Raw genomic sequence first — 25,406 nt, forward strand, 5'->3', positions numbered from 1 at the left:
ATGTTATGTTTCACGCCCCCCACAAATAAATAAACAAATAAATAAATACTGTGCATACAGTACTATGATTATTTATGGTTGGCCCATCTGATGTTTGTTTGTTAATTTTAACAATCAGTTACCACTTCTTTGTTAATTCTTACTGGCCACCTAGAATCTGGACAGGGGCATAACTCCCAGAGGCAATGGAGACACCTACCTCCAGGATCCAAGCCCTGAAGGGGCACCTGTATGTACAGCAGCACGTGTGGTTCACAGCAGGATCCAAGTGTGGCCGCTGCTCTTCCAGCAGAGCTCTGCATTGCTCCCGCTGCTGCAGAGCTAATTGGCTCTGTCCCAGGAGCCCTGCTAACACCTGCAATAGGGGACAGGACGTAGATGTCCTAATACACTATTGCCACAGGTGCATCAAACGCACCTTCTCAGCACGCCAGGTCCCGACATGACATGTGCCAAGTGCCTTTGTCACAATGTGATGCAACCGAACTGCTTCAAGGGTCTGCACTGTTTATTTTAATGTGTAACACTTGCACATCTGTGTGTGACAGTGTCTGACTCTGTATATGAAGCGCTGCTAAGTTTCATTGTGCTTCACCTGCAACTTTGCACATACTGTATGTAAACTAGTTCCTGTGCGGTTAAAGTAGCAGCCCGGCGTCTCTGATACAGATTGAGTGGTCTTTTGCAGTCTGCGATGCAAGTAAGATGCAAAATTGGAGAAAAAGTTGCTATGCACTACCACTCGGGGCGGCTCACTCGCGCCAGGCATATCACTATGCATGGTGTATCAAGGCTAGGTGTATGAGGACACATCTAGAGCTAAAGGTTGCAAACTTCTTTCAGAAATGTTAATAAGAGACCCCCATAATACTTTAGAACCTATCAAATATCCCCTGTGCTTTTTAAGTTAAAAGATTTAAGTTACCAATAGGTACCACTACCTGTAAAAAGCCAGTGGGTGCAGCTGGGGATTACTGACCGGCGCATGCATACAGTCTCTGCAAGTGCCGGTCCCCGACAGCAGATACAGCCAACAGAGGGAGAGTGCACTTCGCCAAAGAGGTAAGTTAAGACTCTCACACTTTGGCAAAACAAATAATAATACATCTGGCCTGTGTCAGGACCTGGTTCGCCATGCTAAATTGTTGAAGCAGGTCTTGACAAATAACAATACTTTAGCACCTGATCCTATATCTACCCCAAATATTCTCCCTTCCCCATCCCGTTACAGCAGCATCAGCTCTGATGCCAAACAATATTATTATTTTTCTGATGTCAGGGATATAACTGCGTCGGGGGGAAATGACGCAGGGATGATGCAGCGGCGGTTGAGACGGTGTTACTGTATATTGCTCTGGTTAGTGGCAATGATTTGTGTCACAGCCAGCTAGAAGATTCGAGTATGTCTGACTGTTATAAGTAACCTGTTTATAGTTTATACCAGATAAGCATTATACAGTAGTGGTGGTTGCTATTAGAGAAAATGATTACAATTATTATATTAGGGGACATATATTAAAAATTCTTAAAAAGTTGTTAACCTTTCGTTCTCAATTTTTGTTGAAGAGCCTCTTTAATGATTCGTTTTGCATTATGTTGTTTTATTATGATATTGCCGCACATATCCAGTAATGCAGATCCTGACCCCGCGTGTGCCAAATTGTTTCTGTCAGCATTCTTCTATCTCAAGAAGAAAACGATTCTACTGGGGCATGGTTTTATTTTCCTTTGATACCCTCCATTTGTAATTCTCATGTATTTATCTGTTGCTCCCTGGCACCTCTGTGATACATATATTGGATACAATTTGTAAGCAGTGTTGTAACTCCATAAATCATGTTGCTGTTATTGAGAGCTGCAAAAGCTGGCAGAAGAAAAATCGCTTTATTGCCACCCATGCAAAATGTTGATTAAAACAAATCCAGTTTCCACTGGATGGACAGTGTATCCCCAAGGAGATGCTGACTATGCACAGGACAAGGATTTTAGTTTTCAAAGTACAGGCATTACAGAATAAAGAAAGATTAGTGGAGCGACCCACTAAGTCCACTCAGAATTCCTCTGCAAACTACATGACTAAAAAAGAATACAAAACAAGCGACGCTGTGTGTTCATTTCTAAATAGAGCTTTTAGATTTCATATAGATCTATTAGTTTATTGTAGAAATATGCACTAAATGAAAATGATCACATGACTGCGCATAGAGTGTACGACCAGGGTGGTAACCATAGTGTGGCGCTAAGTTAGCTGTTGTTAGGGCCCAGTAATAAAAACTAATCTTCATACAAAACTATAAGTGTACAATGTTAGTAGATCTAATAATTGTAAATGTGTCAGCATTTATTGTTTAGGACAGTGGTTCCCAAACTTCTTTGAATTATGGTGTCCTAGAGTGTCAGAATTATTTTCATGGCACCCAGGGCCAAAAGTTTATTGAGACATTTAAAAATAAATATTATATTAAATAAATTGTGTTTCTATGTCATCCTTAGGTTCAGTTGTGTGGTGAGGGATAAGATTTGCTTCTGTTTGGCCACATATTTTATGATTAGCGGCCACCAACACTGGTGGTTTTGCCTATTACATTGACCATAAATAATTTCAATTGGTCCCGGACCACCAATCCAGGGCACCCCTGCAAGTACCTGGAGGCACCCCAGGGTGCCACGGCACACAGTTTAAGAACCACTGGTTTAGGATGTACATTTCTAGTATACTGTACAACCAGTACTGTAATCCAGAAGTGGGACAGTGAGTATAACTGCAGAGACTTTGCCGACATGATAATGCCGGTGCCGGGATACCAACACTGGTATAATGCTGCTTAGAGCATTTTACCCGTGCTGGTGTTATAACTTTAAACATGATGGTAATACCCGCAGGGTTCAGATGCTATGGTAGCATTACACCTGTATCTCTATCATGGTGCCAGCATTGTCGTGTTACCATATAGTTGCTGTAGGAATATTCACTGTTAACATACTGCCCACACACCTCAGAGGTAGGTACGTTGTGGCTGTACAGCTGTTGTGAAACTACAAAACCCAACATGCCCTGATAGTTTTTCGACAGCTGCAGGTGTCGCTGCCCATACACCACAGTCAGGAACAGTGCTCCTCCGGGCTGCATGTGAGATCTTGCGAGAGTAGAGAGATCTCTCACATGTGCACTGGAGCCGACAGGGCAGGGAGACACAGAGCATCAGCACTAAGCTAATACGCTGTGCGCTCAGGCGGGGGTCGCCGAATGTGGGAGTTTTCACATCCCTGCTTCGACAGACAAGATGTTGCCGATGTTCCTTCATGTTTTGCCTTGGTAACGAGTCGAAACAGGAAGTGTTATAGCTGCATGATGCGTGCCATTATAATACATCTCCCCAAGGTAACTTAGTACTGTGTGTGCTTAACTACTTAAAATTAGATTTATTTCATTCCTGAAGCTAATTCTTTAGAATACACATATCTCAACAGCTGAAGAAAAGATAATTATAACACCAGTCAAAATGATTTAAAAAAGGGCAGCTAAGTCTGCAAAGGCTAAGTGGGACTAAACCTCTTCATTTACTGTGGTTACATGGTTACAAATCTTAAGTGACATTGTATTATCCTCAGTGCCCTGTCAAGGTGCTCAATAACTCAGGGGTCCAGTTTAAAATGCAATAAAGAAAAATATCACTACTGTTTAAACAGGGCCGGATTACGACTGGTCGGGGCCCGGGGCAACGAAGTTGTGGGGACCTCCATTACTATTGCTGCGAATCACCCTTGAGCACCCCCCCCTTCATTCCCCCATGCACACATCTGTTAAAAACCAGCACACACACACATTACATATATATTACCTGGACATCACTGAGCAGCAGCACAGCGTGTTGAGCCAGCAGATATGGGCGGCTCTGGGTGAGTGTCTCGCGGGACTTCACTTTGCTATCTTGTGAGCCAGACTGTACACAGAGTAGTTCCTCGGCGGCCGCTGTTATTTAACAGCTGAGCCGCCGGAGGGGAACTACTCCGATTAAAATAGCAGTGTGTGTGGAGGCCCGTAATGTGTAGGGGCCCCTGGAATGACCGTCCCTCCTATAATCCGGCACTGAGTTAAAATAAAAAAAAAGCCTTTATTTGGAAAAGGTGTGGCAGCATATATAGGGGCATATTTAACAGGTCGTCTTCATTTTTTTTATCCTGTGGTGTAAGAAATTGTGTTTCCATAGTATTTACTGCGTCTTTTTTTAAGGTAAAAATGTTGAGACATGGTTCAGAACTCCTGGGACACTGATTAATTAGGCAATTAGAAGTTTCTAGTTAGCTTAATTATGGTAATAATTGCTTGTCATGATTGGGGTTAAGTTATGAAAAGTGCAGTATAATGGGTTAAAACATGTGAGATGTATATATCTATATATAGGGATGTTGTATGGATGGGGCAGGTGTTTTTAACATTGCAGGTGGAATTTTTGAAAGTGACTTAAAATGATTAAAAAATCAGCTTACATCAATTTTAAAAATATTTAAAGCATTTATTTGCTTTTGTAAAACAAAAATCTATAATTTTTAACTGTTCTTAAAAATGGAAAAATTATAACTTTTTAAAAGCACTTAATATATTTTTTTTCTCTTGGACAGCAAAACGTATCTACAGTATAATGTTATCCAATAGTAATTTGCATGTTTTTTAGATTACCGACTGATATCCTCATTTTGTTTTTACATTTATTGCAGGTTTTTGCAGAAAATATTATCGCACCCAATTTTTGGCAATTGGATAGCGTGAGTTTAGGGAGCATGCAAAGCAATATTAATCCGAACTTGGGCGCAATAAGCGCATTCATTTTTGTTTCAAAAGTACTGTAGCCCTATAGAGTAATTCCTGTTTTATTTAGGTAAAGTGTGGGGTTTAGATCTTGCTCTACCAATAAAGAATGTGTCTGTTTTGTAGGCTGCAGTTGAAGAACGTCTCAAACAGCTTCAAGAGGCACATCAGGATTTTGGTCCTTCTTCCCAACACTTTCTGTCTAGTAAGTTTAAAATGCAAAACTGATAATCATAAGCGAAGACTTAGTACTAAATTAGAAACCTGGCCCCAAAGATTACTAACCTTAGGGCTGACATTAATGCTGTTTTCTAGGACCCCCAACTTCATGTGTGTAGTCATCCCTGGCCAGGTTGTTCTCCCACACTAACCCTTGCACTTTGTTGTTGTTAGGCAACAGATTGCCTGTCCAAAGAATGACTACATATCTGTTCTGTAAGAACTGGGCCAGCATGTGTCTATACTTTCTGATCAAACACATACATGAAGGCTGTCCTACAACTTCTGTCTTTCTGTCATCTGATCCCATCTGACTTGATAGAATAAGAGGGTGTAGATTAGTGGATTGACAATGTCATTATGGCGACACCAAACGGTTGACATGCATTAGGTCGACAGTTGAAAAGACGACAGGTACAAAAGGTCGACATGGTCAAAAAGGCGACATGACAATGGTTGATGTGCAAATGGCTGACACTTTTTTTTGGGCCCAAATATATGTTTAACGTTATGTGACCTTCATCAGTACAAACGTACATCACAGCTTGCAAGCTTTGGGCAAGGTGACTCGCTCCGCTCGCCACAGGTAAATCAAGAAAATGTTGAGAAAACGTGAAAAAATTTAAAATGTGTCGTCCATTGTCATGTCAAACTTTTGAACTTGTTGACCTTTTGTAACTCTTGACCTAAGGTATGTCGACCTGTTGACTGTCGACCAATACATCCAGATACCAGGCTAAAAATATTTTTTTTAGCTCACAAAACGACCGCATTGAGGGCCTGATACAGAGGTGCCCGATAACTGCACCCTCTGCCGATGTTCGCATAGTAGAGTGATTATTTGCTACTGTGCATGTGCTGAATATGTGTGTTACCCTGAATGTATGCACAAATGCACTCCTGGTGTCAGCATAGTAGAGTGATTATTTGCTACTGTGCATGTGCTGAATATGTGTGTTACCCTGAATGTATGCACAGATGCACTCCTGGTGTCAGCATAGTAGAGTGATTATTTGCTACTGTGCATGTGCTGAATATGTGTGTTACCCTGAATGTATGCACAGATGCACTCCTGGTGTCAGCATAGTAGAGTGATTATTTGCTACTGTGCATGTGCTGAATATGTGTGTTACCCTGAATGTATGCACAGATGCACTCCTGGTGTCAGCATAGTAGAGTGATTATTTGCTACTGTGCATGTGCTGAATATGTGTGTAACCCTGAATGTATGCACAGATGCACTCCTGGTGTCAGAAATGAGGCAGTAAAGTGATCGGCATTCCTGGCTCATGGCTGGGACATGGTCTCAAGTGACTGCAAACAAAATCATGGGCATGTTATGGGAATTTCATGGGTGTGTTACTGCAAGCAGGCTACGTTCCCAGACACATAGCTGCTTCCACAGAGGCCATGTTCAGACGGAGACACTGCGCATGCCATAGGCAGGTACAAGTGTCGATGGTGGATGCTTTGGTGTGCCGATAGTGGACTGTCTAGATTCGCTGGCGGTGATACAGCATGCAGAGGCGCAGAAAGTGTCTGTCTATGGCTTGCTCATTAAGGCTGAAACTAGCATTTGCATATAATCACACCCATAATTCTGACCACGTCCATCTCTGAATCAGGCCATAGCCCACAGGTTCCTGCATCTTTACTGGTCCCAGCCTTCTACTTTTACAAGCAGTTGCAGTATACAGCAGAAGAATTGTTTTTGCAATTGGCACTACAAGCCTGTCTTTATGTGTTCTAGAAATGTCAGTATATTGGGTCCATATTAAAACACATACCTTGTTATGACTTACATTTTTTTTTTTAAAGGGTAACTTTTTGCATTGTGTATGATTTCTATTGTCCTCTTTTTGCAACTATGATTTAGTAAACCATGTTTTTTCCCCTTTACACTTCCAGCTTCTGTACAGCTTCCATGGCAACGATCTGTTTCACTTAACAAAGTGCCCTACTACATAAAGTAAGTTTTGTTGTCTTTGATACACTTTGCTGTTTTTGTACGTGCGCATTGTTTGATTAAACAAAGATGTAAAATATTATTTTCTTTTCAATGTTATTACATTTACTGAAAAGGGCATGGTTGAGGATTTCTCTAAATAACACGATACAACAAACTGTAATACAGGTGTCCAGACCTCAAATCTAGATCAGAGCTAGTGTATGTCACTTAATAAAGAAAGGAGAGTGCATTCTGTATACCCCTTCATTCAGAAGCAGTTTCTAGATGCTGCTATTCTTCTTTGACAGTCTGTCCAAGCGTTATTAATGCGGTATGTACCCGATAAGTGGCTGGATGTACCGCTTCCTAAATGTGATGTGTAGTACATCCCGCCCACTATCAGAGATGAGTGAAATGGCACAAACTGAGAGTAGTAGCAGAACAGGCTGTTTGTTAGAGCTATAGTACAACACTGAGGCTCCCTACAAAAAATTGGATGTGATCATTGGGGTAATAAATATAGAAACCTGTGGAGTGGCAATTTTATTACTTAAGATGTTCAGTATAATGGACAGGGGTCCCTGAGACTATACTGTTTTATTGCCCCTACATGCCATCCTCACAAGAACCAGCCTGGTTATTATTATAGCTTGAGGTCTCACTGCTATACTGAAAACCAACCCAGGCTTTCTAGCCTTGGAGTTGGTTGAAGATCTTGTTTTGGAGTAAGTATGCTAATCCATAGCAGTGGCAGATTTTACCTATGGGCTTCCGAATTACAGCCAAACCCAGCCCCCACCGGTTAATCCGCCACCAAGTCAATGAAGCCAGATGCGTCACTGTGACTGGCAGTGACATCAGTTCTACTTGTCAGTCACAGACATACAAGGCAGTCCCATTGGGAGATGTTTCCTCACTCTGAGACTGCCAGACCGGCCTGCGAGTATCAAAGGGCTGGCTTCCTTTAGGAAGCCACTCCCTGCCTTGTTAGACCTAGCTGGCTTCTGTGGACTGCAGTCAGTGCAGTCCATAGAAGCTGGGGGTTTGCACATGGACACTCAAACCACTGCTTGTGCAAATGCACCAGAGCTTGTCCTCTCCATTGAGCATGCGCCGGGACATGGGACTCTCCTCTATGGCATGGGTAGCGGCAGCCTCCTACGTAAAAAAGGTAGGATCTGTCACTGGTAACAGCCAAATTTTGCCGAAAATATGCAAAAATTTGCACCCAAATGTGAAGGGAGTAAATATTGCACAGAACAATGTGTACCTACAGTATTCACTATCTGGACTATACAGATATGCCTCACACATAGATTGTTTTAGGTTAACTGTTAGTTTTGTTAAAGAAGTGTTTTATGTTTAGGCATAGTTTTCTGTATTGTGCATAAATAACTGTTGCTAGGTTGCAATGTTAGATTCTCCCGTGATGTGTTTTTAAAATATCTGCAATAAAACAATGATTTAGAACAGAGAATGACAACAGCCTAGCTTAGCTGTTTAAGTATTGTGTAGAAAAGTAAGTGCTTTCTTTAAATCTAAAAGTTGTTACAGCGAAGATTGCAGTAAACCCTTGAGTCCAAAGTTGTGCTCTCGGAACAGGTAAGAAGAAAGTGTGTTGGCATGTAAGCTACACGCATGTGTCTTGTCTGTGGTATATTTCAAAGCTTTTCAACATTGTGGCTTAAAGAGTGCTCACAGGAAGCAAAAAAGTAGTATATTTATATTCTTGAAAGTTTTAGATATTGAACCTGTTTCAAGATTTTTCTATGCGTCTTCACATGATGTGAGAGACAAAGTGGTCTCAACTGCTCCAACTCACTTTTATTAAGGCTACAACTGATAGTGACAGTAACTCAGTGTAGCTCAATCCTTTTTTGCCAAATTAGAGCAGGGAAAGCTCCATCTTCTAATCTATCTACAGTGGAAACCTGCAGTTTATGTAACACAAAACATCTAATACTACAAATACCAAATAACGTGAGATGAGTAGGATAGGTAGCTTGTTGCCACAAACTAGATGCACAGACTAGTTAGGAGACTGAAAAGAGAATAAAACAGAATGTCATTTTCCACAGTCAAATATCAGAGCCTTTATCTACAGGAGTACTCAACATACAGTAATACTACAACATAGGAACAAAGGGTGCAGGTGCACCATACACCATTAAAATTATTATAACCATAATATAATATTTGAGGTTCTTGGCATATATTGGCCAGTATATGAGCCTGCCCACCTGCTTCACTATAGGGGTTCACCTCCGGGACGCAGAGCACCCCCAGACCACCCCAGCCAAACCCCCCCAGGGCATCACACAGAAAAAGGATAGGAGTGAAAGATCAGTGTTAAGCAAATGAAAGAGGCTGCTGAATGTAAAAGAAAAGAAGAGGACAGCAGTAAAGTGTCAGAGTGTTAGAATGTGAAGTTTAGCTGAGCAGTGTTATAAGTGTAAAAAATATGTGAAAAAAGCTACATAAATATAAAACAAACACAATGTGATATAAGTGTTAAAAGTAAATGTAAGGTGGTGATGCCCCAAGGTGGCCCAGCCACTCAACATATAGTATGTCCCCCAGCATGCCCCTCCGCAGTTATAGCATTCCTTAATAGCAAAACAGTGCATGCTGGGGTAGTGTAATTCTGCAACAGCTGGAGGGTCGCATGTAGAGCACCCCTGCAAAACACCCAAGGAGTCCACTCATTATCAACTGAAGTTCCTAGTTCCTCCTTCATGGGGAACATTCCTTTAATCCAATGTTTGGTGATGCAGCACTACTGTAGGTAAATACAAGACATCAACTTATGCATGACCTCACCAACTTCCACGAGATATCTAGAATTGTGGGAAGGTATAAATATGAGAGGGCCTTTATTTGCAGTCACATTTCAGTCTTTTGCAAGAATTCTCATTATCCTTCATTCACAGTGATGGAGGATTTCACTCTTGTTGAGGATGACTGCACATTCCTTCAGTGAGAGTTCTTTATCTTTCCCGGCTTCCCATTTATATATGTGCAGAGTTCAAATGGTAAAGCAGTTATTTTTTATTTTGTTTAGTGAAATTTTGCAAAAGATTTTTCAAACCGTTGAAGGGCAGTAGTGACAGAATGCGCCAGTTGAGCATTCATTACATTAATATTCCCATCGTCAGTATGTCAGATCTGCACTGCAGAGTCTTAGAATTCACAAGTATATTTAAATTATATATGTTTTATCAGAGTCAGCCTTGGGGAAAACCACTATTAAAAAGTGACAGATTGAAAGCCAATAGGAATTCCAGATTGTAAATCAGCCATTTACAGCATGCAAACAAAAGATCCCAATGACTGATTGGCTCAAGAGTCCCAGGATGTAGAGAAGTGTAACGTGAGAGGAAGTCTATACACTGAATTTGGCCTGTGGCAGGAAGAAGTCTCATCACATCACCTAAATATTTTTGTCATTAATGGAATAATTCTAACTCCACCCAGTGTTCTGATGATGTTGTAGTGCTAAAGAAGACCAAGGCCATCTGACTTAGTATGTATGTCAGTATTAGTGGTGGAGATGTGATTGTTTTTCCAGGATCATACACCACTTACTATATATTTGTCGAGGGTGTATATGTGAAAGAATCTGTAAATAACAGAGAGCATGTAACATACTGGGTAAAACATACTTTTGTAAAGCATTACTTCTCCCTATCAAGGCATCTGAAATGTTTTCCAGGCCATAAGATTGCTTCTAGCGTGCATGTTAATCTGTGGAAATTTGATTTATATAGAAAGTCTGGGGGGCATGGCTTTTTACCAATTCGGTAAAAAATCAGCAGCCTTAAGGCCCCCATACATCTGCGACATCTGCAACAAATTGTTCCAATTGACCGATCCCATGAGATCTGGGTTGGGGAATCAGGAATATTCAACAAGTTTAAAAATCTCAGTTCCCCAACTGAAAACTGCCGAGATTGGCAAATCTGGGATATTTAACAGGAGGAATCCATGACATATTGCCGACCATCAATGGTCTGGTCGGGGAAAACTGCAGCTAAATATATGGGAGCCTTTACATAAGTATATGTTTGATAACTTCTTTTTAGTGATCAATAGAAAAAAAATACTGTTTTTTTTCCCCAATGTCTGTTATGACTTAGTATACAGATGTGTCCACTTACATCTTTGCTTTTTTACCAATTTGGCACAACATGCAAAACACGGCTAAGCTGTTTTTCACGAGTAGCGAGTGGATGAATTTTAAAATTTTTGTTTGCCATAATAGTATATGTATAAAGTAACATATTAAAGAAGCAAATTAAGAAAAATCACAAGGCATGGCTAAATCTCTGAGCCTATGGCATGCAAAACTGTGCCATACATGGCGGGATATAGCAAAGATGTATGTGGACACATCTGTACATAGGTAATTTTGTGCCATAGGGGTAAATTCAATTGCAGTCGAAAGCTGCCGTCTGTCAGAAAGATGGCAGTTTTCAACTTTTTTAGGTTGGAAGGTGTTCCGACCTATTCAATACACCTCAAAATTATCCGACAAGTCGGGAATTCCGACTTGTCGGAAAGCACGTGGATCGGCGGAATAACCACTGATCCGCGTGCTTCTGTCGGAAACGGGGCCAAATCCGACAGGTTTTTGCTCCCTTTCCGACCATCTCAATCTGACTTTAAAAAAAGTCGGATTGAGATGAGGGTCCTGAGAGGAGGAGACGGGGGAGAGCAGCGGCTACAGGGTCCCGCTTGCTGGAGCCGGGTGGACGCAGCGGTGCCACATCCTCCTGCTGCGCTGCTGTAGTCGCTGCTCTCCCCCGTTTCCCCGATGCTCTCACCGTCTCCCCTCGGCTCTCCCCGTCTCCTCCTCTCAGGTCCCTCATCTCAATCCAACTTTTTTTAAAGTCTGATTGAGATGGTCAGGAACAGCCAAATCCGACATTGAATAGCCCTTGTCGGGATCCACTCATAATTGAATATACCCCATAGAGTACAATGTATCTCTAGACAATGACATTTTATAGTCTTCACCATCATATTACAGACAGTGGATATAGAAAAGTGAATACACCCGTACTGAAATTGTCTAGCGATATAAAATGTAAATAAATATATTTGAACATGAGCTAATCAACAATATAATAATAAAAATATAATAAATAATTATGATAACAATCCAGCAGCTGATCATCCAGTTACCACTTCCACCGAACCAAGAACAAATTTAGATTTCATGAGGACAGAGCTAGTATTATATATTGTCTATGCAAGAATTATTAGAAGTGAGGTTGGTTTTCAGCTGTTTTATAAAATATAATACACATACAGTATAGATATGTTCTCATTCATCTTTGCTGCAGTCACACCATACAGACCCTCTTGGCATGCCAGGTCGCGTGAGAATCTTCTAGATTCGGACGTTTTTGTTGCTTTTTTGCTGAACATGTGTACTGATCGCAACACAATGTGACTATGACACACACGGAGACTGTGCTGATTAATGTGATATATGACGCTTGTATATTTGTGAGCTTTTTTCCAATACAGGTTCTGTTCTGCTTTGTATACAGACTTGGTCACACACAATATACTGTACAAGTGTCATATATCACATTAATCAGCATAATCTTCCCGTGCATCCCAGTTACATTGCATTGCATCTAATATGCATTTTCGGCAAAAAGAAGCAACAAAGACACCTGACTCTAGAAGATTGTCATGCGACCTGGACGTGCCAAGAGGGGCCGTTTGGCGTGACTGCAGCAAAGATGAATGAGGACACATCTGTACACATCATGGGCAGTATGGATGGTGTAATGGTTAGCATTACTGCCTCGCAGCACTGAGGTCATGTGTTCGATTCCCACCATAGCCCTGTGTGGAGTTTGTCTATTCTCCTCTTACTTGCGTGGGCTGCCTCCGGGTGCTCCGGTTTCCACCCACAATCCAAAAATATACTGGTAGGTTAATCCAAACAAAAACAGAATTTACCCTAACATGAATGTGTGTGCGTGTGGTAGGGGAGTGTAAGCTCTACTGGGTCAGGTAGTGATGTGAATGGCCAAATTATTCTCTGAAAAGCGCTGTGTGCTATGTAAATAACTGCTAACAAATAAATAATAAATAATCTGTATATGTATTATATTATATAGCGTTGCAGGGAACCTGGCGGCTCACTCATGCCAGGCATCTCACGCTGCATGATTTATTTAGGTTAGGTGCATGAGGACAAATATGTAAATATCAAGAACACAGCAACAATAATCTATAAACTATAACCTATTAGAGAGATATGATGGGTAGGTGAAGTGCAAAATGATATATGATTGACATCCACATAAATATTAATAATAATCACAAAATAATTATGCTCAACACTTTGCAAAAAACAACAGTCCCTATTAGCACTGCCGATATAATATAATCTAAGAAATCCACCCCCACCCCCTGTTTCGAGGTTTAGGGGAGGGGAGGAGGGGGTTGAAATACTTACCCCTTGTTGAGGAAACCTGCCACCTATCAGCGCTGATGATCACAGCCACTTACTGCCTCTAATTAACAGACAGAAGTACGTATTTTCTGATTCACTGCTGTTTGCCAACTAAAGGCAGCTCACAACCGGTATCTGCCTGACCAAGTGCCAAACTGAGAAAAGCACAAGGGGTGTCACAGACAGAGCAGAGGCTGCTATGTTCCTGCCCCCACCAAGGTACGTGCCCCATGTTCTCCGAACCATGCAAGGCATTGTGCTTGTACCCCTGTCATCCTCTCCCTGTCACCAACTGTTTCCCACTGCCTCTCCCTGTCACCGTCTGCCTATCACTGCCTTCCGCTGTCACCCTATGCCTCTCCCTGTCACCCATTGCTGTGTGGTGTAATGTGAACTTGGGCTGAGATGGAGGAGAGGGGCCCAAATTATATTTTTGCCCTGGGACCACCACTCACAAGTTTCACCACTGAAGTACATTTGTGCAACCATGTTATATATTAACACCCATAACAGAATCTTAAACCTTCAACTGAACCGGAAATGAAAAAGTACATTATACCACATTATATTGTATTTTCATTATACAAATCAGAAATATATTGTAGTTTCATAATAAACTATGGCCTTAGTGTATTTTATGAAAGAAAACAATTGTTATAGGTCATGCTTAGAATTATTGTATAGGCACGCCATATAATGCACTATTAATTGCCCTGAATAGATGAGAACGTTACAGTAGTGCACAGGCATTTCTGCATTGGTGTAAATGTTACCTTCTCTGTTTGAAAGGCTTTTCCATTTTTCTGAAAACTGCAGTTAATTTCATGTGACCTTGTTAAAGACAATGTTATTATTTGATATGAATCTTTGCTGTGTAGGATATGTATTATAGAAATGACCTGTACGGATTGTTAGAGGGGAGGTACATAGTACAGACACCAGTAACTGCTATCCAGCACTCTATAATAATAGTTTCTTTTCAATATTAATAAGATTTAAGTTTATGGAAAACATTTTTAGAGAGTAATTCGAAGCCTGAAATTGCTTATACGTTATAACCAAGAGACACTTTTGTGTGATAGCTAGCAAAATTATTTTGCATTTACCTATCTGTTGAAAAAAATTATTATTATTATTATACGTTGGAGATGTTTTTTTTATTGCTTAAATTCTGGCATTGGGGGATTGTCAATTAGTGCCGAGTTTTCCGTCAGTCGGAAAATCGGCACTAATTCGACTGTTTGGTATTCAGTAGTGGGCATTTTTTGCTCCATTTTCGCCATGCCTTTTAGATTTTTTTATTTTTATTGTCGAATCGGCATGGGTGAAAAAAGACCAAAAAACTGTCCAAAACGCCCACAAATTCGACAAAACATGCGGGTCTGCAGCAAATTTGCGGAACCACGTGATTTTTGCCGAGGCGGATTTTTCAACAAGTCGAAAAATTGGAACGGGCTTTGAATAGGACGAATGTGAATACGACCTACAAATGGGCGGAAAGTGCCAGTCGGAAAAATGGCACCAATTGAATACCCCCCTTTGTATTTCACATATGATTGAAAATATATGCGCTGCACCTCTGGTCATACTTTTGCATATAGATTGTGCATGATACAGAGTTTCTTTTACGTCCTGGAGGATAATGGGGTCCATTTAGTACCATGGGGTATAGACGGGTCAATTAGGAGCCTTGGGCACTTTAAGAAATCAATAGTGTGCGCTGGCTCCTCCCTCTATGCCCCTCCTACCAGACTCAGTTTAGAAAATGTGCCCGGAAGGGAAGCTCTTGAAGAGTTAGGGAAGCTCTTGAAGAGTTTTCTGCATTCATTTTCTGTTTTTTATTTTCAGACAGGGCTGGTTGGCACCAGCCTGCCTGCTTCGTGGGACCTAAGGGGGGGGTTTGGCGGCCCAACCTCCCAAAGGGTTAATGGTCCCGTTCCCCGCTGACAGGACACTAGCTCCTAAGGGAACTATTTGCAAGCCCCACCACGGCGAGCGTACATTCCCGCAGCACGCCGCCACCCCTAACAGAGCCAGAAGAAAGAAGAGTGGTGAGTACTAAGCCAGCGTCCCGGCTAGGCTTACTATCCAGCACGCTTACTCTAAATCTGTACAGGCCCACTCTACTAGGTCGGTGAGTCCTTCCTGGGCAGCTGCCGGGGGTGTCTAGGCTTTACAGCTCTGCTGAGCGGCTACTTGGTCAGGTTCGAACACGTTTGCTAAGTTCTACAAGTTCAATACTTTGGCCTCTGAGGACCATTAGTTTGGGCTATCAGTTCTGCAGGAACCACAGCACCAGGGCTGTTTCTGGCCAATTTGGCTCCCAGTGCGAGATTTAAAAATATGCACACCCTCCCCCCATCGCCACCCGCCTAGATAAAAAAAGAAAAAATTTGCACGCGCTCCCGGAAAGGGGACGTGGCCTTGTTACAATGGGTGTGGCCTCATTACAATGGGTGTGACCTCATCTGAAAAGACTACCTTACACCCCAGTTTTTGACCCTGCACCAACAGATCACGGCCACTACAGGAAAAAAAAATTCTGCCATATTAAGCCCCATACAGTAATGCCCCCTGCACCATATTATGCCACACATCGCAATGCCCTTGATACATTAAATCCCCATTTACACATTACAGCATGCAAGTGTCCCCATTTTACACATTACGGCAGGCGAATGTCCCCATTTTACACATTATGGCAGGCAAGTGTCCCCATTTTACACATTACAGCAAAAACAGTATACACACAAACACACACTGTCACTGACACCTGGAGCCTGCCCTGAGGTCGGATTCTATAGGAGGATATCGCTGGCTGTTGGCAGAGCTGGGGGTCAGACAGCGCCCGGGTAATGTTCATAATTTGGCCCCGCCCCCTCGTGGCTATATGCCGCGATTCGCGGATCATTGATCACCATTCTAAGTGAAGTCAGGGGGGAGGAGACTGGGGAGAAGTACAGAGGTTACTCATCCGCGTAGTTGGCGTATGGTGCGGGCTGGCCCTGCTCCTGGTGCTCCCCCTCCTCCCTGTTATTATGACTTCATTTAGGGGCGGAATTACGCATTTGCATCATGATGTCATGACACACGCGTCATTACGCGAAACTCCACCCCCTGAGCGGAGTCCTAATGACGGGGAGGAGGGGGAGCACCAGGATCAAGAAAAAAGCGCTGCGACTGACGCCCTGTGCGACGGCACGACTCACCGGCAGCAAGAAACGGCACTGCTCAGCGCTCTCCCAACCGGTTTTGGATCTTTGGTACGTCCCCATGGTACTAAATGGACCCCAGTATCCTCTAGGACGTAAGAGAAAATAGGATTTTAATTACCTACCGGTAAATCCCTTTCTCGTAGTCCGTAGAGGATACTGGGCGCCCGCCCAGTGCTTCGTGTGTTCCTGCACTGTTGCTTGGTTAAGTATTGTTGTTGGTTCAGCTGTTGCTGTTCCTCATCAAGTTTGGTTAGTATGGCTTTCCTCTTGCTTGTGTGTGCTGGTTCGAATCTCACCACTGTCCTTTAGATCCTTCTCTCAAGATATGTCCGTCTCCTCGTGCACAGTTTCTAGATTGAGTCTGGTAGGAGGGGCATAGAGGGAGAAGCCAGCGCACACTATTGATTTCTTAAAGTGCCCAAGGTTCCTAGTGGACCTGTCTATAACCCATGGTACAAAATGGACCCCAGTATCCTCTACGGACTACAAGAAAAGGATTTACCGGTAGGTAATTAAAACCCTATCTTTTCCAAAGTGATCAAGTTACTGTACATATTAGGTTTAGCAAACCATTTTAAGGCATATAACAGAATGTTTAATATTTACTGTATATGTTGCAGGTTTCTGTTTACTAATAAAATATTTTTGCTGAGAAGCCTTAACCAGAATAGGCATGTCCATTGACCATCGATGGCTTGCCACCAATGGTCGATGGTTTTGCCATTGATGGAAGAGATCAGATGGTGATGTAGCAGTGAGGTTTTTTTATCCATTACATGGTGCTTAGCTCCACCCCCTCATCTCCTGTTTTACCCCAACCCTCTTTTATAGTTAGCCATTTGTATTCACATGTCCCCATCTAGTGATACCCATTGTTCAAACAATTAATGGTTTTCTGTCCATGATTTCCTGCCATTGATGTAAAGTAAGAATTACACCATCATTCACAAACCATGTGATGGTCATCCCTAAACTAGAAATGTTTTATGGCTGATTGTACAAAAACAAATAAAAAGAAAGAAAGTTTTTTTTGTTTGTTTTTTAAATGATACGTTACTAAAAATCCACTTCATTACACAATTGGTTTTTTTTATAACTGTATTGGTGCTGTGGATTGTTAATGTTCATTGTAGCACCCTGCACCTAATCAGCGAGGAGTGCATATAATATTTTTTGAAGGCCAAAACTTTAGACGTGATGTATCGCTACAGTTATTGCAGCTATAGCGACACATCAAGTCTAAAATTTTGCCCTTACAAATTAAAATATTACCTCCTCACTGATTAGGTGAAGAGTGTTAGAACTAACACTAAAGGGGACTTCAATTGTCCACAGTGGTGCAAGTAGAAAAAATGTCTTACAGGTTTAAAAAAAAAAAAGGTGTGGCCAAATGCCACATGGGGCGTGGTCAATGAAAATGGGCGTGATACACATATGGGGGGGGGGCAGATACACATATGACCCCAATAGTGTCAGATACACGTTGCCCCACAGTGCTAGATATACATTGCCCCACAGTGCCAGATATACATTGCCCCACAGTGCCAGATACACATTGCCCCACAGTGCCAGATACACAAATGCCCCCAGAGTGCCAGATATACATTGCCTTACAGTGCCAGATACACATTGCTCCACAGTGCCAGATACACAAATGCCCCCCAGAGTGCCAGATATACATTGCCTCACAGTGCCAGATACACATTGCCCCCACTGTGTCAGATATACATTGCCCCCCAGTGCCAGATACACAAATGCCCCCACTGTGTCAGATATACTTTGCCCCCAGTGCCAGATACACAAATTCCCCCACAGTGCCAGATATGCCCCCAGTGCCAGATACACATGTTCCCCCAGTGCCAGATATGCCCCCAGTGCCAGATACAGACATGCCCCCCCGTGCCAGATATGCCCCCAGTGCCAGATACAGAGATGCCCCCCAGTGCCAGATACAGAAATGCCCCCAGTGCCAGATACAGAAATGCCCCCAGTGCCAGATACAGAAATGCCTCCCAGTGCCAGATATGCCCCCAGTGCCAGATACATATGTCCCCGCAGTGCCAGATATGCCCCCAGTGCCAGGTACACATGCCCCCCTCCCCCCCTACCCCTGCTACTTACCGCACTGCTGCTTCCTGTGTATGAGGGGAGGAGAGCGCAGCGTGCGTCTCTCCTGCCCCTCAGTGTCAACTTCAATTAGGCGCTGATTCGTGATCACGGGCCAGTACCGAATTGTAGGTAGCAGCGGCGCGGTGAGCATCAGCAGGGGATGGAGGGAGCGGCGGCCCGGCGGCGTGGGTACTGCGTACCCACAGCTAAATTCTTAAGGGTACACCATACCCACCCGTACCCGCACACTTGCAGCGCTGATTGTCCAAAATATTTTTTCGTGTGTGAAGAATTGGAGTTTTTCATATTTTTTTCTGCTTTTTTCCAGGTTAGCCAATCAGCTCCTTTTTTTGGCCCAAAAAGATATATATTTTTTTTTTTGGTGAAAACACATAGGATCCATGACCTACAGTATGTGTTTCGCCACCAGATTCATGGAAAAAGACCAATTATGAGGCATTTTTTGGTGAGCCTGCTGCGACTCTGAAAAGAATCTGTAATAGCTGACGCAGCTGCTGCTTCAGGGCTAATTGTATAGCCCTGGAGGATGAGTTAGACCGTGGTAAATTACCACGGGCAGTTGAATCCCCCTTACAATCCATAAAGCCATTACAGTTTAAAAACCAATTGTGTAGTGAAATGGATTTTTAGTAAAGTATCAGAGCAACATGTAGTGATTATTGGCTTTAATTTCATTAGACTTTATATGATCTATAGCACCAGAATGTGTTCTATTCGTCATGTTTTTGAATATTTTCCCATGTAAAGTGCTTAGATGAGAAGCCTTACTCTCTGGCCGATGCGGGAGTACTCACTGGCCAATGCGGGAGAGATGTACGGATGGTGTAATGGTTAGCATTACTGCCTCACAGCACTGAGGCCATGGGTTCGATTCCCACCATGGCCCCAACTGTGTGGAGTTTGTATATTCTCCCCGTACTTGCGTGGGTTTCCTCCGGGTACTCCGGTTTCCTCCCACAATCCAAAAATATACTGGTAGGTTAATTGGCTCTCAACAAAAAAAATTACCCTGGGCGTGAATGTGTTTACGTGTACATGTGGTAGGGAATATAGATTGTAAGCTCCACTGGGGCAGGGACTGATGTGAATGAGCAAATATTCTTTGTAAAGCGCTGCGGAATATGTGTGCGCTATATAAATAACTGGTAATAAATAAATAAATAAATGTGTGCTGAGCGAACCGCTCAGCACACATCTCTCCCGCCGCTCAGCACAGCACGATGTGTGCTGACCATGCTGGGGGGAGACGGGGGGCGCTCATTTCACCCGGCGGGTGAAATGAGTGACCCGCTAGATTGGCCTGCACGGCAGACCAATCTAGCACCAGCAATAGCGATGCGCGGGGCTGCGCATCGCTATCGCTGTAGGGGGTACACACGGAGCGATCAGGCTTAAAATCTAAGCAATCTAGTCAGATTGCTTAGATTTTAAGCAGTGATCGCTCCGTGAGTACCCCCCTTTATGGCAAAATTGATACCAAAGATTATGAAGACATTTCAAACTAACTTTGACTGGCCAGAATTTATTACACACATTCAAAGTTACTATGAGGCGACTTGAATAAAGTAAGTCAGAAGGAAAACTGTCAAAGGGTAAGAAAGGGGACATACTGTATGAGAACTGCTTCACCCCTGCTGGAGTGACACTATCTACCGTCATAGTAATAAGTTTCATTCATCACAAATAGTGAAAAATCAGATTTGTTGGCTGACATCTTATACGTGGTGTGAATCCTAAAGCCAACCAAATAATCTCCTGTACCAGAAGAAATATATCATTTTGCCGTTTGCTGTAAACAATATTAAGTGTTTTCTAACTAACCACATGTTGTTGCTACATTGTTTACTATTGAGAATGAAAACAAAGCAACTCAACAAAAGGACTCCAACAACTCTATATATAATTTATTTCACAGTAAATGACATGACTTTCTATGTACATGCCCATGGGGATCCGTATGATAGGCTGACACCATATGGTCAACATTGTCAAATAGTCGACATAGCAAAAAGTTGACATGAGTTTTTTGGAATCTTTTTTTACTTTTTAATACCTTACCTTCCACATGGACTCCAACTGGGAATGGTAACCTTACCCAAAGCATAGCGAGTGAAGCAGTACACTTATTGGGGTTCCATGTGCTAATATGGAGAAAATTACACCAAAATTAACTAAAAAAAAAACCTCATGTTGACCTTTTCATGTCTCGACATTTCCTGTGTTGACCTTTTGCCAATGTCGACCTTGTGCATGTTGACCTTTTTGGGGTGGACTTAATACCTGTTGTCCTTATATACCACACCCATGCCCTTGATCAGAGAACAATTAGAAATAGTACCTACTATAAATGGATTAGGTTAGATATCCATGCGTGCATGGGTGGCTCGCCTAGTGACCTGAAGATTTCGGGAAAACACTAACGTAGCATTTCATATGCAGATACAGTCGTAGACACACAGAATATAGGCGTGCCGCATATCATTTCAATCAGAAGAGTCTGTCTGTACATCTTATTTGCACAGTGATGCGTTAGTAAATGCGCTTATGACTAAGTGTGATAGAAGGGCTGTTTAACATGCAGCAGCTATGTAGAAAGACACCTCTGTAGCCATCATCCAACACTCAGGTGTATAGGATGACATCATAAGTATGGAATTAAACGTCTTCACACCAGAATTGACCAAGCAGCAGTGTAGTGTTTAAATATAAAAGCAAATTCTTTCCTTTAATTGAAAACATCCAGAACAGACTGGTAAAGGTGTTGATCAAAAGTTTTTTTTTTTTTTTAAGTGACACATTAGCTACTGTATTTAGAATAAATGAAGAGGCGACTGGATAAAGGTGTTTTGTTGCGTTTAGGAGAAACTGAGATATTTACAATTAAAGATAAAATTATTGGAACTTAAGAATTGGACATAGCACTTTTAACCACAAAATATTTAAGAAAATAGTCTACCAACATCTAAAATGTCATTGGGCCTAATTCAGACCTGACCACATCTACGATCATTCACACTGACATGCGGGGGGACGCCCAGCACAGGGCTAGTCCATCCCGCATGTCAGCCCCGACCGCCCCGCACAAGTACAAAAGCATCGCACAGCAGCGATGCTTTTGTACTTTAGGAGTAGCTCCCTGCCAGCACAGCTCCTGCGCGCTGGCAGGAGCTACTCGTCGCTGAGAGGGTCGCAGCAGCTGCGTGTGATGTAACACGCAGCCCCATGGGCCACCCCCCAACGGTCCTGGCACGCCTGTGTTGCCCGGACCACGCCCCCTAAATGGTGGGCAAACGCCGCCAGCCCACCCCCTCCCACCCAGCGACTGCCTGTGCCTGTCAGTGAGGCAGAGGCAATCGCAGGGCTGAGACAGCCGTCGGCTGTCTGGCATGCACCGGCGCACGCGCAATTCAGACCTGATCGGCTGCGATCAGATCTGAATTAGGCCCATTGTTACTGTGATCCCTAGGTCATAACACCTTCATCAAGCACTGAGGTCATGGGTTAAATTCTCACCTTGGCCCTAACTGTCTGCCGTTTGTATATTCTCCCAATGCTTACGTGGGTGTCCTCCCACAATCCAAAACTATACTGGTAGGTTAATTGGCTCCCAACAAAATTAACCCTAGCATGATTGTGTGTGTGTACACATGGTAGTGAATAGAGGCCTAATTCAGCAAAACTACAACTCATTTCTCTATCATGCGGGGGCTGCCCAGCACAGGGCCCTGCAGGCATGCTGGGTCCCCCCCCCCTGCTGAAATGTAAGTGCATGGTGAAGGCAGTCACTTTGCAGCCATGTGTCAAGCTGCAGCAGCTGCGTGTGATGCCACACTCCATTGTCTGGACCGTGTGCCCCCCCCCCCCCCCCCCCCCAAAGCCGCATGCCGCCCCTAAAATGCTGTGGGGATGTCCTGTTCCTGCCCACCACCGGGACTTAGACTGCGATCGCTAATGGTGCCATTTTTTTAATTGTAATCGCTCCGCTCCGCTGCCAAACTCTGCAAAAATGACAGTCAGGGACTGGATCCTCTTGGATCCAGGCCTGCCATCTTGCCAACCGGGTCCCGCTAACGCCGCACATCCCGCTGCCCAACAAGTGATGACAGCGGATCCATCACTGGACAGCTGTATCCAGTGACAGATCCGCTGTCCAATCACATCTGGGTGATTGACAGGGGCGTGCTTTCATGTGCAGTGAAAGCACGCCCCTGTCATCGAGGCACTTATACAAGTGCCGCTTCTCACTCTATTTCCAAAGGGCTTCTAATGCCCATGGCTTGGCCCTGCCCTCATCAGCCCCCCCCTCCCCCTGCTCCAGCAGCTTTCCTATTCCTCCCAAACCTATTTTTAATGGAGAATTGGTTATAATACAAAGCAGATTCTTATGACACAGAATCTGTGTCATAAGTATCTTCTTTGTATTATTTCAACCACTAATGACAGGGGAGGCACTGCCTCCCCTGACTGCACGTCCCTGGTATTGGCCAATTCCGATGCTGCCTGTTCAAGATGCATTAAGCAGGCATATTATCAAGTCTCTCCATTCCTGGCTACTGTTAGCATCATGGAGATGGGGTGTGCTAGTATTCTCCAGCAGTGAACTGCTGGGACTGCCAATATTAATGAAGTCAGGAAGGGGTCATGTTGTCACTATCCTCATAATATTAGCCTTTGATAGGATTGTGGGAGCATAACAACAGCTCAACGTTTAGAGGGATTTATGACAAGCACCAGCTAACTACAGTACAGAGTATTTAGGTTATAAAGGGTTTATATTGGCTGTATATAGCCATAAATAACATATGTAGCTAGGTGAACATCTGGCTTCACACCAGTGGCGGATCTAGACTTAACTTTTAGGGGGGGGGGGCGGTTTAAGAATTATGACTCCTCCCCCTAATCATAGCCCCTCCCACTTAGTAATGCCCTTCCCGTTCGCTTCTAAATTTCCTATTGTTGCCATTACTAATAAAATGTTGCCAGTTAGTGGAGAGAACCCTGCGCACTGGTGATACAGACTGGCGAATCGCCATTCCTTCCATCAGGGGTGGTAGAGGCTAAGACAGTAGGGCAATTTAAACATGCATGGGATAGACGTAAGGATATTCTTACAAAGAAATAAGGATCAGATAAGGTTAGAGATAAAAAATAATGTAAAAAAAAAAAAAAAAAAGGGGGCAGACTAGATGGGCCAAGTGGTTCTTATCTGCCGACAAATTCTGTTTCTACAGCACACAGAATGAGCCGAAATTCACATTATAGCACACTGTATGAGCTGAAATTCACATTGTAGCACACAGTATGATCCAAAATTCACATTATAGCACACTGTATGAGCCGAAATTCACATTATAGCACGCAGAATGAGCCAAAATTCACGTTATAGCACGCAGAATGAGCCAAAATTCACATTATAGCACACTGAATGAGCCGAAATTCACATTATAGCACACTGTATGAGCCGAAATTCACATTATAGCACGCAGAATGAGACGAAATTCACATTATAGCACGCAGAATGAGCCAAAATTCACGTTATAGCACGCAGAATGAGCCGAAATTCACATCATAGCACACTGAATGAGCCGAAATGCACATCATAGCACACTGAATGAGCCGAAATGCACATCATAGCACGCAGAATGAGCCGAAATGCACATCATAGCACGCAGAATGAGCCGAAATGCACATTATATCACACTGAATGAGCCGAAATGCACATCATAGCACGCAGAATGAGCCGAAATGCACATCATAGCACGCAGAATGAGCCGAAATGCACATCATAGCACGCAGAATGAGCCAAAATTGACGTTATTACACGCAGAATGAGCCAAAATTCACATTATAGCACACTGAATGAGCCGAAATTCACGTTATAGCACACTGAATGAGCCGAAATTCACATTATAGCACACTGAATGAGCCGAAATTCACATTATAGCACGCAGAATGAGCCAAAATTCACATCATAGCACGCAGAATGAGCCAAAATTCACATTATAGCACACTGACTGGGCCGAAATTCACATTATAGCACGCAGAATGAGCCAAAATTCACATTATAGCACGCAGAATGAGCCAAAATTCACATTATAGCACACTGAATGAGCCGAAATTCACATCATAGCACAATGTATGAGCCGAAATTCACATCATAGCACAATGTATGAGCCGAAATTCACATTACAGCATGTAGAATGAGCCGAAATTCACATTACAGTACACTGAATGAGACAAAATAATGCAGGGACATATACACTTTAGCTAGGAGCGGAGGGGGGAGACATGGAACACAGAGGGGGCACACACACACACACACACACACACTTACTTTAGTTTGGAGGGTAGGAGACATGGCATACACACTGACAGTGACACCTGCTGCAGCCAGCAGCATGAGGAGTCGGATGGAGGCCGGGTGCCGCCGCGGCATTGGGAACGAGGTGGAGAGCGGTGCAGCGCGGCGGGGGACGGGGAGAGAGAGAGAGCGTCCTGACGCGCGTACAGGAAGGAGGGGGAGTGGTCAGAACAGAGGCCGCTCAGCCGCTGTATGCGCGTCAGGACGCTCTCTCTCTCTCCCCTTCCCCCGCCGCGCTGCACCGCTCT

The 25,406-nt window shown here is 43.3% G+C and overlaps 1 protein-coding gene across 6 annotated transcripts in view; it reads left to right on the forward strand.

The window, feature by feature from the left end:
- UTRN (utrophin) overlaps positions 1–25,406 on the forward strand; it is a 1,167,552-nt gene that overhangs the window by 859,336 nt on the left and 282,810 nt on the right. For 4 of the 6 annotated variants that reach the window (XM_063917938.1, XM_063917937.1, XM_063917941.1 and 1 more), the window contains 3 exons: positions 4,937–5,015; positions 6,938–6,998; positions 8,523–8,579. In XM_063917938.1, coding sequence (XP_063774008.1) covers positions 4,937–5,015; positions 6,938–6,998; positions 8,523–8,579 — 197 coding nt within the window. The remainder of the gene's footprint in view (positions 1–4,936; positions 5,016–6,937; positions 6,999–8,522; positions 8,580–25,406) is intronic. The other 2 variants (XM_063917939.1, XM_063917943.1) reach the window with 1 other exon arrangement.

The sequence above is a fragment of the Pseudophryne corroboree genome, chromosome 4 (assembly GCF_028390025.1).
Source record: "Pseudophryne corroboree isolate aPseCor3 chromosome 4, aPseCor3.hap2, whole genome shotgun sequence".
Lineage (NCBI taxonomy): Eukaryota > Metazoa > Chordata > Amphibia > Anura > Myobatrachidae > Pseudophryne > Pseudophryne corroboree.